Source organism: Emydura macquarii, unplaced genomic scaffold (genome assembly GCF_026122565.2).
Source record: "Emydura macquarii macquarii isolate MOO-44397 ecotype Brisbane River unplaced genomic scaffold, CSIRO-AGI_Emac_v2 contig_1713, whole genome shotgun sequence".
NCBI lineage: Eukaryota > Metazoa > Chordata > Testudines > Chelidae > Emydura > Emydura macquarii.
The window spans coordinates 2,243,273-2,256,175 of NW_027131850.1; the positions used below are offsets into that span (position 1 = coordinate 2,243,273).

Sequence of the window (12,903 nt, forward strand, 5' to 3'; positions counted from 1 at the left end):
GCAAGTGTATGTCTTTTCTGAACTTGGAATCACATCTCACAGCTGATTATAGACATACTGTTAGTATTGAATTGTTGAATCAGTTTAACTTAAATTGTTTTTTGAAGTGATATATGTATGAACCAATGCAAACTCCTATGTGGACAATCTTTACTTCTATTTGAGTGGTTTAAAATTGGCTTATTTTGGTTTAATTTAAATCTTTTCCCAGTTGACTTAAGCTAAACTGAAAAAAGCCACTCTTTTATTGAAATAAATGTCTCTACACTGGAATTTACACTTGTTTAATTATATCAGTTGGAATTTCTACCTTGGGAAAGTTGCACTAGAATAACCTATGTAGACAAGGCCTTGCACTGGTGTACCTCAAGAGTAACTCTGTACAGTTCACTGGGGGGAAAACAGGTAAATATGACATAAAGAAATAAGATGAGAAATGGGACCAAAAACTTTTCAGTTTCCTCCGGGATGTGGCCCTTTTCCTCTATTTCTTGCAGTCTACCTAATTCTCAGTAGCTGCAATCACTGCACAACTTTGTGTGGCTTCATGGATGAGGGAAAGTCTCCTCTGCCACCGCTGTTAATTAATCCAATTAGTTAGATGACTAGCATGGCTGCTCATAAAGGTATAGTGCACCTCTTTCCCCAGAGCTGAAGAACTATAATTCTGTACGGTGCCTTGTCTCCCCTGGCCTTGAGAGCAGAACTCCTGATGTTGCTCCTAAACCTATTACTAGTTAGTTGGTAGGATTTTTCTAGATTCCTGCTTTTCAATGGTTCTTGTGAGTGAGGTTGACATATTGCTCAACCTTGCCTGAATGCTGACTCTGGCTGTTACATCACAACCCCACTTGGTCAAAGCAAAACAAGTTCTTCATGACTTCAAGATGGAAGGCAAATGACATCTCTCATGTTTCACTGCGGAGTCGTGATGTCACACTCATTAACATCGTGGTGTCTGAAACTAAGTCACATAAGAATGAAATCAGCCTCCCGGTAAAGGACTGCGTTACAATATCCGTTCTGCATGTCAGACCGTTGTCCAAGTAGCAAGAGGTAAAGCAGAAATGCTATCGCTAGGTGACAATTGTGTATTGCAGTGTGTTGAGAGAGTTGCAGCACTAAAATGATGCTTGGCAGCAATATATTGTTAAAGCCAAAACCTGGTCGGGGAGGGCTGAGGTTTTGATAATTAATCACTGATTAAACATGGCTAATAAATGCATTTCACTGTAATAATGTTTGAATAAAATGGTTGTTAACCACTTCCCCCCCCTCCCCCAGATAACCTTTTTGTGAGCAAGCAGAATGGATACTACTACCACTCTCAGACTAGTTTGGATAGAACACCACATGAGTACAACGGGAGAATCCGCAACGGGAGTGTCTACAGTGCACATAGCACAAACTCTTTGAATAACCCACAGCACTACTTGCAGCCGTCTCCCATGTCCTCTAACCCAAGCATTACTGGAAGCGATGTCCTGAGACCTGACTATGTTCCATCACATCGACATAGTGCGCTAATACCACCTTCTTATCGGCCTACCCCAGATTATGAAACTGTGATGAGACAGCTTAACAGAGGAATGATCCATGCAGATAGGCAGAGTCATTCCATGAGAAATCTTAACATCAGCAATTCATATGCCTACAGTAGGCCTGATGCTCTGGTCTACAGCCAACCTGAAATCCGAGAACATGCTCACTTCACATCTCCCCAGTCTAATCACTATCCTTTTAACCTGAATTACAGCTTTCATAGTCAGTCTCGCTATCCATACCCTGCTGAGCGGCGTCCAGTTGTTGGGGCAGTCAGTGTGCCTGAGCTGACAAACGTGCAGCTTCAGGCTCAGGATTATCCCGCACCAAACATCATGAAGACCCAGGTTTATCGACCTCCTCCCCCTTACCCACACCCAAGACCCGCAAACAGTACCCCAGATCTTTCCCGACATCTTTACATTAGCAGCAGCAATCCAGATCTCATCACGCGGCGAGTCCACCATTCTGTCCAGACGTTTCAGGAGGATAGCCTGCCTGTTGCACATTCCCTTCAGGAAGTGAGTGAGCCCTTAACCTCAGCACGCCATGCTCAGCTACAGAAAAGGAACAGTATTGAAATAGCTGGACTGGCCCACAACTTTGAAGGCATAAGAATTAAAGAGAGGACCATGTCAGCCTCTGCAGCAGATGTGGCCCTTCCAAGGGTCCTATCAGTAGGGTCACAGCCCAGTGTTTTCATGGAAAGAACAAAGCAAGAAGAAAATGAGGAGCAAGAAGAAAGTTTGAATTGTGATCATAAGAAGTCTCTTTCAGATGCCACTATGCTGATTCACAGCAGCGAGGAAGAAGAAGAATTTGAAGAAGAAAACAAAGCTAGTACAACTCTGACTCCTCTCACTGATGACCAAACCCAGCTTTCTGCTATTATGGGTGGTTATTCTCATGAAACCTTACTAAGTTACCCCTACAGTTCTGTTGCTTTACCGCCTGGTCCTTTGCATATCCTTGAGCCTAAGTTACATATTTCAGAGACAGAAAAGAGGATAAAAGACGTGAGCCCAGTTTGCTTAATGGCCGAAGCCCAGGTGCAGAGAAGAAGTGAGGGATTGCTGACTCCGTCCATGTCAGAATCTGACCTTACGACTTCAGGAAGGTACAGCGTGAGAAAGGATTCTCTGAAGAAGAGACCTGTGTCTGAGCTTCTGTCGGGGAAGAAGAATGTAGTGGAAGGTCTTCCCCCTTTAGGTGTAAGTGGATATTGTTTCTGTCTCTTCTCTCAGCTCATGATGACAGCTCTGATACCATACGTCTGTTTTTTTTAAAAAGCTTTCTCAGTGTCTTCGAAGCATAGCAATTAAATGCAGTAACTGTCTCTCCATTGCCTTCTGTCTTGCTGTGTTTTCCTGCTTTCTCTCCTTTCTCTCTCCTGTTTTCTTTCCCCCCCCCCCCCCCCCCCCCCCCAGTCTGTTCAGCTAGTTTTCCTCCCTCCCTCTCCCCTACCCCCATTCCCATTCAGCCAGTAGCTGCTGGGGATCGGCTTTGAGGCCTCCTCAGCCTCAGACTATCCATGGATGAGCCATCCAGGGTGGCTTTTAACAAGCCACAATTCCCAGAGCTCCCCCACTCACCAGACAACTGGAACAGGAGCAGCCACATCCACTCCCTTAGTAGTTTTCTGACATTAGATCTAGTCTCCCAATTTGAACATTGGACTTAACTGAGTGTTCACTTGGGTGTTCTGCCACACTTCCCTCTCCCTCTCCTTCCTAATGGGATATCACCAAGCACTTTGCTCCTTTGTATTCACTCCTTGGTTCCCCTTTCCCAGGCTCTGTCTGTCTCCTATCTTACATTCTAACCATTCTTTCCCTACACACTCAGTCCCTCCTTGCCATTCCTCTCCCTCCCATTTCTACCTTCCCAAGCCATAAAAAATAAACAACAGAAGAAAGGAACACAAACTGACATCGCCACCAACCCTTTTCCACAATACCTCCTGTAAAATGTGTGCAGAACCACACAATGTAATTCATGATCTTCTATATCTACACTTCTTTGTTTTTAGTCTGGTTGGTTTGCACGTTCTTAGGGCAGCAACTATGTCTCCTTATGTGTTTGTACAGCACCTAGCTCACTGGGTGCTACTGTAATCAAAACAAAATATTTTTTCTTCCTTTTTCTCCACTGTCTTTTTTTTCTCCTCTGTCTTCCCCATTTTTAGTTTGCTTTTTTTATTGGTTGAGCTGCATTAACTTTCTTATTTCCCGGTGTCACCAGCAGCCACAGCTGCCAAGTAGCTCTTTACACAGGGAAGAGTTGTGATGAGAAACTGACTGGCATACTAGTTTTACAGCTTTAGCAGCTGCTGCAGCTGACCCTGCAGAAACTAAATACTGTAGGATTAGTCTACGTATCTAGGTACTTATATAGCCCTCATCGTTGTCCCTCTGTGTCAAGCTTTCTAGCAAGGAGCTGGATGCAGAATGAGACCAAATAGAACTGTACAACACTAGTCAGCTTCTTTTAGGAACTTTATAAATTGTATATAATTTCTTTGTCTCTTTCCCCCTCTTTGTTACACTAACATCAAGTAACATCCTTCTGTTGATAGGTTTATATTCACAGATAGCTCTTAAACTCTCACCTTGTGTCCTGGGCCCAGATCCTCAAAGGTTTTTAGGCAACTAACTCCTAATTATTGCCAGTAGCTGAGGTTCTGGGCCTTGCTCTTTACATGGTATATGTTTTTGAGCCATTTGTGAACCTATTGCAAACCTACCCTGCTTTTTCCTTCTACTGTGTACGTTATTAGTATGCTTTCACTGAAAGAGAGAGAGACTCACTTTAGTTTTAAACAGAGATGTTTTTTGCTCATTGGAAATGTTCAATATAATTCTGTCTTATTCAGCAAGTAACATTAGGTTTAGTTATTGTAAAATAGCATATATCTAGAACAAGTTGGGTGAGGTAGTATCTTTAATTGGTCCAACTTCTGTGGAGCTCAAAAGCTTGTCTCTTTCACCAATGTAAATTGGTTCAATAAAAGATATAACCTCACCCACCTTGACTCTCTCATATCCTGAGACCAACATGGCTACAACAACTCTGCAAACAATACAGATAAAACCTAATTCCTTTCACTGAGATTTATATCCTGATAACATTGGTAGAGGTATTGTTTCCATGACATATTTTGCTCCCACAGTGGCCTGTTGTTATTGGGTTTGCATTCATTCATTCTTGCACGCAGTCCAATTTTATTGGCATTGGCACTGAGCAGTGTTTATGTTTCTGTTACTGCCTGTTAGCTCTTGGATTATTGATTTTTCACTCACACATCACACGTGTCCATGTTTTGTTTCATTTTTTTCACTGTGATAGATCCTTTTAGTCTTATTTTTGTTAGCAGCCAAACATATAAATTGTAGGATTGAGATTTTCTCTCTAGGACGTAAGTTTTTAAAGACCATGATGAAATAGTTCTTAACACAACCCCTTTTCTCCCCTCCCCCTTCCAGCCTTCCCAGAATTTCAAAATTAAAGATGCAGGCTCTGATTTTCAAAAGGGTTTTAATTCTGTCTGCTTAATTCTTTACCACACTTTTTGCATCTGAAATTTGTGGTAGGCACATATTTTACTAGTTGGACATTTAAGTATGGCCTCTGAAAACTGGGTCCATAAACTATATACTCTGATGCACAAAATCAGTTTGATCTTTGTGGTATCACTTTGTAGTATTTCTCTGTCCTATTCCAACTATTATTTTAGTTATTTTATTTCTATTTAGGACTCTAAACTGACAAAATTGCACCTTACACAGTGACCTCGCCTTGGAGAGAACAATATTTGTCATTCTTGTGGCGTTTCAGTAACTTGTGTCTGGAATGAAGTCAGACTGGTGTCTTGTCTAGGAAAGAATGTGGCTTTACTACTGCAATCTCTGACACAGTGGGTAGCAAAGAGAAAGGGCTGTGCTTTGTCTTCTTTTTTTTTTTTTTTTAAAGAGTCTAAAGAGTCCCCCTTATTAAGCTGAAACCCTATGAAGACTATATTGTAATCTGTTTTGTGGATGGTACAATTTTTAAAAAATTTTCTGCAGGGTATGAAAAAGAATAGAACTGATGCAAAAAAAATAGGGCCTCTGAAGCTAGCTGCCCTAAATGGACTAACCTTGTCTCGAATGCCTTTGCCAGATGAGGGTAAGGAAGAGCCTACCAGAGCAACAAATGATGAACGGGTATGTTACAATTTTCTGGCATGTTTGGTTTCTCCTAGCTGGGCAATCTTAAAAATGAACTGTATCAGCCTGGTATTTTGTGCTAATTACTAGATCATCTCGCCCTCAGAGTAATTCAGACATAAAAGGTGGCAGCAATTTGGTGCTTATTATTGGTAACTTGTTGGTAAAAGTGCCTAATGAGACTAAGAATGAAAGTTTATAATTTTTTATTTAAGATGTGTAAGATTCACCTACCATCCATTTCTGGGCACCTGGGCAGTATATAAAATAGCATTCTGAGGTTTTTATAATTAGAAGCTTTTCCTCCATTTCCCAATGAGTTTTGTGTCCCTGTCTAGAGTATGCACTCTTCATGGTAGGGGATGTGACTTTTGTGTTACTTGTACTGTTTCTGTTTAACAAAGAATAATAATAATTTAACAACAAATCGCCTAGTTAGAATCCACTCCAGGGTTCAGGTCTTTGCAGGTCACATTGATATTTCTCCTCACACAAAACCCTGGGAAAAAAAAAATGCCTTGACCTTCAGGGCATTGTGTAACACATTTATACCGTCTCCAACCCATGGGGGGAAGCAAGCTCCAAAGTTGAGGTCAACCAACTGAGAATACTTTGATCCCATTCTCTAGCTGTTTAAAGCTGAGGTCCCCAGCATACGCAAGAACACTCCAGCTAATCTAAGTGTCATGAAAGGATCGGAGATGAACCTAAGTAGGATCCAAACTCTGGGGGGCTCTACAGATCAATATTATCACCGTGAATTATACCCGGGAGCATAGAGGAACCCAGAGTAGTCCTTGGAAAAGTGGTGTAAGATGCATCTTACAGCCTGATTCTGTGCATAACACAGCACTCTCGAGTTCATCTCCACTTGAGCTCAATTCACTGAGAATTAAGGTTACCTTGAAGGACTGAGCTCTCAATGAGAAACCACATTCTGCACCAACTACAAACTTCCAGGAGGCTTCCAGAGGTAATTCAATATCGAGCACATAGCAGTAATCCATTTTGGAGATTACAAATGTTTGGATAACTGAGTATGGTCCACACAGTGGAGAGAGGTGTTGTAATTTTCTGGACAAATGTAGATAGAAAATGGCATTTTTAGCTAGAGGCACACCATAGGAGTCTAGGAGATGTTGAGGACCTAAAATACCCACCATATATTCACTGAAGTTAGCAAACAGGTAGAGTCATTAATGATGGCAGATTCCCCATATCCACAACTTATTTCACATGATCTCTCTTACCTATCAGCATCATTTCTCTTTTGTCTGGTTTGAGCTTGTGAGCTCTCTTTATCCACACGCCCCCTTTTGCCAAGCATTTGGGAAAACAGGGAATCTGCACTGACAGGATAGATGGAAAAGAATCCAAGCTGTGTGTCCTCTGCATCCACATCCCTGCATTGTCTTCCCCAGCAACTTTATATGCCGTGTATATTGAATAGGAAGGGGACAGTATAGAACCTTGCAGACCTCTGTGCAGTAGAACTAATAGGGCTTGGGAGCAATTGCCCAGTATCACTCACAGGAATCTATTAGGAGGAAAGAATTGAGATGTTCATGAAGTAAATAGTTAAGGCTTTAAAAGCCAGATATCGTCGTTGCTACTATTATAACACTGAGCCTGTTGTGTGAGATAAGTTTACAGTTTAAATAGGACACAGACAAAACAATTCAGACATATGTAATAGAAGAAAATCCAGTTTCAGAGGACTCCAGCTGTTGTTAGAGGACCATGAAGATTGTTAAACTGCTGCTTCTGAAGCTAAGCTTCATACTGCTGTGCCCTTTCTAGTCAATTTCATACTAGGAAACTTGGCCAAGAAGAAAGTCAGATACTACTTCTGTGAGTGTGCTGATGTATGAATTGTTATGGAGGTTTTACACCTTTCTTTGTAGCATCTGGTGATGGCAACTGTTGGAGACAGGATACCAGACTAGATGGCTGACTTGCTTTATACTGCATGGCTATTTCAATGGTACTATGAAAATCCAGTGCATGTGACACACAAAGTTCTCTAGCTTAAATCTCCCATCTGTGATTTTTGTTTTTTGTTTTTTTGCTTTTTTTTGGCAAACAGATGCTGAATTTCCAAAAGCCTCTTATGACTTAGAAAAAATGTGGTCTTGAAAGAATGATTTTGTTTTCCAGCAGGTCTTATTAAATAAAAATAAAACAGAATTAATTATTGTGGTAGTGGGAATTTGTGCTTTTATCTCATCTGCAGGAGGAGTTTCTGGAAAGAATTTGCTGCCATCTTCAACATTTATCATCTGCAGGCTGACAAAATTGAGAGAGTATTTGCAGTGTGCGCTCATTTTATTCATTTAACAAAACACTTTGTTTTGAATCTGGAGAGCTTTTCTGTTCCACCTGAACAACAAAGCTGACTATAGATAACAGGGTGGGAAGACACCGCTCAAATTAGCTACTGCAACCTGCTACGTCAAGCATGAAGGACTGTACACATTCCCATCCAAACTTAACTATCCTTGCTTTGAATGCCTGTAGAGAATGTGCCCTAACTACCTTGTTTGGCAAAATGTTCTCATGTCTGATTGGATTGTCTATAGAAATCAAGGAATAATTTTTTAATGTTATTTACTATCTCCATCTCCCAGTGCCATATCCTTACATTCTTCATCAGTGTTCACTTAAGACAGAACTCCCATTAATTTAAATGAGAGTTTTGTCTGAGTGAGGACCCCAAGATTTGGTCCCTCCTAAATTACTGTGATCGTAAAAATAGTGGTAGTTGGGGAGGGCTTTTAAAAATTATAAGTGAGAGAAATGTATGCATTTTATTTGTATTAAATTCTTTGCACTGCAACGTTAAGAGTAAAATTGAGTCGGGATGTGACATTGTACGATCATCCTATTTTGTTTCGTTTAGTGTAAAATTCTGGAACAACGACTGGAACAGGGAATGGTATTTACAGAGTATGACCGAATTCAAAAGAAAAGGCTGATAGATGGAGAGTGCTCAATAGCCCAGCTCCCTGAAAATGCAGAGAGAAATAGGTTCCAGGATGTCCTTCCATATGATGATGCCAGAGTGGAGCTGGTTCCAACCAAAGAAAACAACACTGGTTACATCAACGCATCTCATATTAAGGTGAGATTAACACTGATGGAAAATGTTTTGCAGAATGATTCTTCAGTCTATCTTCTTGCAGCTAATATCAATTCCTCTTAACTGTTCAAGTAGTTGTGAATAGCCTAAAAATGTTGCCGGGGTAACTTGACTTGCTGACTTGACTGACTGAGCACGTGGATCTTTGCACTTTGAAATATCAAGATACCAGGGGCTATGAGGGGGGGTCTTGGTGGTGAAGATCTCAGCCCTATTGTGGTGCTAGTTTCAGAGCAGCATGACACTCCTGCGAGAGAGACTTCTTTTTCTTAGCTATGCAGGGGATGGCAACTGTTGTTGTACTAAGAGAAGTGTTTGGACTAAAGTTGAAAAACTGATGGCTGATAAATGAGGGTGGGTAAGTGCTCAGTCTGTCCCTCTTTCCCTTTTCATGCTGACCTAACATCTACTATTTTGAAGAAGAGAGACTTTCCTTAGGCCTTATCTACATGGAGATTTAGTGCACAGCAAGCTGGGGTGTAAACTTATAGTTGTGTCACTAAGCAACTGTGTAGATAGACTTTGTTACCATACACTAAAAGTTCTGTGGTGCACTCTGACATGCCGCTGTTTGAAACGGCAGAATATCAAAGCACACAATGAAACCTTTAGAGCACAGTAACAGGGTCCACACCGTGACTTAGTGGGTGACAGGCTAGAGGTTGTACATTCACACCCTGCTTTGCCACGCATTAAGTCTCTGCGTAGACAAGCCCTTAGGCAGTAAGAGAGAATCCATGGTCAGATCTGAGTATCTGCCATATGCTGTTCATTCAGTTGCTTTCTCTTTTTTCTTTGCCATACGTTAATGGATGGTAAATCAATGCCCTGGGGATTTGAAAAGCTGGGCAATAATCCTTAAAGCTCATTGGGATCCTTTGAGATCAAAGCTGGCATATATGCTTCAGCTATTGTAATTGCCCAATCTGACTCCATTCTCAGCAGAGAGAGAGACACAGACTCCACTCAAAAGAACTGAAATTAAGAGCCCTATTGTTCCCTCTACTTTTGTGGATCTAGCCTGGGGACACAGAAGGTGGGAGCGCTAGCTTCATGCTGGAATTTTCCTGGCTGGTCTCAGAGAGTGGATGAAGCCCTGTGGGAAACTGCTCTTCACGGTATAACCTTGGCCCTCTTCCCCCGCCTCCCCCTATTCTCAAAGATTATAAGGAAACTCCTGCAAGGTGAACTTCACGGAATTTCTAGAGCCCTTTGCCTTTTCCAGTGGGTATTTCCACAAGAGATGGGTTATAATCCAAAATGATTTGATGCCTCTAAAGATACTTATGGTCTCTTTGCTATCTGTAGGCAGCTCTAAACAAGGTTATATGGTTTTTAATGGCTTTTGCTGCTGGCATAGTACCAACTAGTTTCCATACTTGAAAACAAGCCATAAGTCAGCATTTTGACTTTCTTGAATCAAAATTAGGGGGAAAACCCATTGACTAGTGTTGGCTCATTTTCACTTTGTGATAGTGGCATTGAATTGATTAGAAAACATCTTTAAAGCCTAATTTGTCTGAATGCACAGAATTTACTCAATAGAAAAAAGTGTTGATGTAGCCTCCGCTGTTCCATATGGTGGCTTTTCAAAATACTGTGTGTCTCGAGTTGTTTTTCCTCCTCTAAATGTTCATTTAACTTTTTTAAAGGACTGAGTACTACACGACAGGGTGCAACTGCTAGATGGCGTCAGGTGGATTTACATGGCTTACAAATGGCCTCCTTTGATTCCCTAATATTACTTCCATTCTCACACCTTAAAGTCGCTCGCTTTTCAAACAGCTTTCTCCATAACCAATAATCTAACTTTCTTTTTGCATTTTTTACAGGTCTCTGTTAGTAGCATCGAGTGGGACTATATTGCTACACAGGGCCCTTTGCAGAATACATGTCAGGATTTCTGGCAGATGGTGTGGGAACAAGGGATTGCCATTATAGCAATGGTGACAGCAGAAGAGGTTGGTCCTTAGGCCAGGTCTATCTTAGAAACTTTTGTCGCTATAACAACATACGTTAGGCGTGTGATCCTGTGTGACATTTTTATATGGGCAGAAAAGTGCTTTTGCTGATAGTTTTTCATTCAGGGAACTGGTATAACTATTTTGCTGGCATAAACTAGTCTCCACGAGGGGGATTTGCCGAGATACCTATACTGGCCAACACTTTCTAGAGTAGACTAAGTCTTAGAAATGGTTTCCTCATTTACTAAATCTGAGTTAAAGTTTGTGGAGAAGCCCTTTAGCAATACATTGTGGGGTAAAAATGTTGGGATTGTTATAGCAACTTCAGTTGTGTGTGTTTTCATGCCTTACGTTTACAATGCTTTACTTCCAAGGAGGGTGGACGAGAAAAGAGCTTCCGGTATTGGCCACGACTTGGCTCAAGGCACAACACTGTCACCTATGGGAGATTTAAGATTACTACACGATTCCGGACAGACTCTGGCTGCTATGCAACTACAGGCTTGAAGATCAAACACCTTCTCACAGGGCAGGAGAGAACAGTTTGGCATCTGCAGTACACTGACTGGCCAGAGCATGGGTGCCCAGAGGATCCAAAGGGATTTCTGTGTAAGTTGTGTTAATCCCCTCTGTCAACGATACCACCTACTATCGTCATAGAGCATCCCGACATTAGAAGTTTCTTCACAGCGGTGATGGATGCTGGATTGAGAAATTTTTTGTAGAAATGTTTGTCTTTCTGTCTCTAAACTCATGTACATAAATATTAAAAACCATATAAATTAAAACAATTACACTGCATGCTGTCACTTTAAATGCTCACCAGCAAAAGAAAGTTAAGCTCTAAATCCCCACTACAGGAATCTCACTCAGGCAAACTCCCACGTAAACAAATAATCCTTGCAACTTCCTGTTGCTTTGCTGGACTGTTAAAAATGTTTCAAGAAATCAATGATAGTTGTCAGGAATGTGACCTGATGCCGGGCTGCTGTTTGTTCTCTGACCTTAGTTACAGTGTTGATAGAATATGTGTATTTATGTGTCTTTTTCTTTTCCATTGGAACTGACAGCGTATTTGGAGGAGATACAGTCAGTGCGGCGCCATACAAACAACACAGTGGATCCCAAGAGCTCTAACCCTCCTGTATTGGTGCACTGCAGCGCAGGTGTAGGAAGAACGGGAGTGGTCATACTGTCGGAGATCATGATTGCCTGTTTGGAACACAATGAGGTTATTTTCTTGCTCTTGTTTAAAATAAAAGCTTTGGTGTATATATATGTGGAGGTGGGTCAGTTAACTCAGATAGTAAGTGTGCTGCCTGATCAACTGAGCCTTTGTCATGGTCTATGGAGAATGCTTATTGTTGGGGTTGGGAGAACTCTTACAAGCTCACCACCTTTAGTAATATTGTAAAAATGTTTGTTAGTGCCTCATGTATGCATTAAAATGTACTTGTTCATAGAAGAACCTTGTCCTGCAAGGTGCTGATCAATGCCTGTGTGGTGCAGGGCATCCTCAGATTCCATTATCTTCAGTGGGAGCTGAGGGTATCCTGCATCTTGCAAGTTTTGGTTTTATGACTGACTTTCACAGATGCATTTTTCAGTCTAGTCCTGCACTTCATTAAATTGGCTTGGTTGCTGTGCATCAGTATTTGCAGTACTAGTGTTGTGTAGAAGGCAGTGTGACAGTATAATAAAATAGTCAGAGGAGATGTTAGCCCCATCTGGCCAGCACCCAACGTGACCTGCTACAGACTATTGCATTTGCTGCTTTTTTCGTTTTTGAATGTGCTCTGAAAAGTGATACTCAAACTAAGGCACTTTATCTGTGCTGATGATACTTGGTATTTACATGCTACAATGCTTTTCATCTTCAAAGCACTTGTCAAGCACTACATTATTAATCCTCACTATGAGATAGGCAAGTTAGTATTGTGCCCATTTTACAGATAGGGAAAATGAGGTAGACAAGTTCAGCAGTTTGGCCAAGGCCACAGAGGGTTAATTGTCAGAGCTGAAATCGGCACTTAGGAGTTACTGACTCTGTGCC

General features: G+C 41.4%; 1 protein-coding gene and 1 long non-coding RNA gene across 6 annotated transcripts in view; one reads left to right on the forward strand and one right to left on the reverse strand.

Moving 5' to 3' along the window:
- The window catches only part of LOC137158543 (uncharacterized), a 58,292-nt gene that overhangs the window by 31,957 nt on the left and 13,432 nt on the right, over positions 1–12,903 (reverse strand). The window lies entirely within an intron of this gene.
- The window catches only part of PTPN21 (protein tyrosine phosphatase non-receptor type 21), a 49,697-nt gene that overhangs the window by 31,957 nt on the left and 4,837 nt on the right, over positions 1–12,903 (forward strand). For 3 of the 5 annotated variants that reach the window (XM_067556348.1, XM_067556350.1, XM_067556352.1), the window contains 6 exons: positions 1,285–2,753; positions 5,607–5,744; positions 8,647–8,868; positions 10,719–10,847; positions 11,225–11,459; positions 11,921–12,278. In XM_067556348.1, coding sequence (XP_067412449.1) covers positions 1,285–2,753; positions 5,607–5,744; positions 8,647–8,868; positions 10,719–10,847; positions 11,225–11,459; positions 11,921–12,264 — 2,537 coding nt within the window. In that variant the 3' untranslated portion in view covers positions 12,265–12,278. Of the gene's footprint in view, positions 1–1,284; positions 2,754–5,606; positions 5,745–8,646; positions 8,869–10,718; positions 10,848–11,224; positions 11,460–11,920; positions 12,279–12,903 lie in introns of those variants that run through there. The other 2 variants (XM_067556349.1, XM_067556351.1) reach the window with 1 other exon arrangement.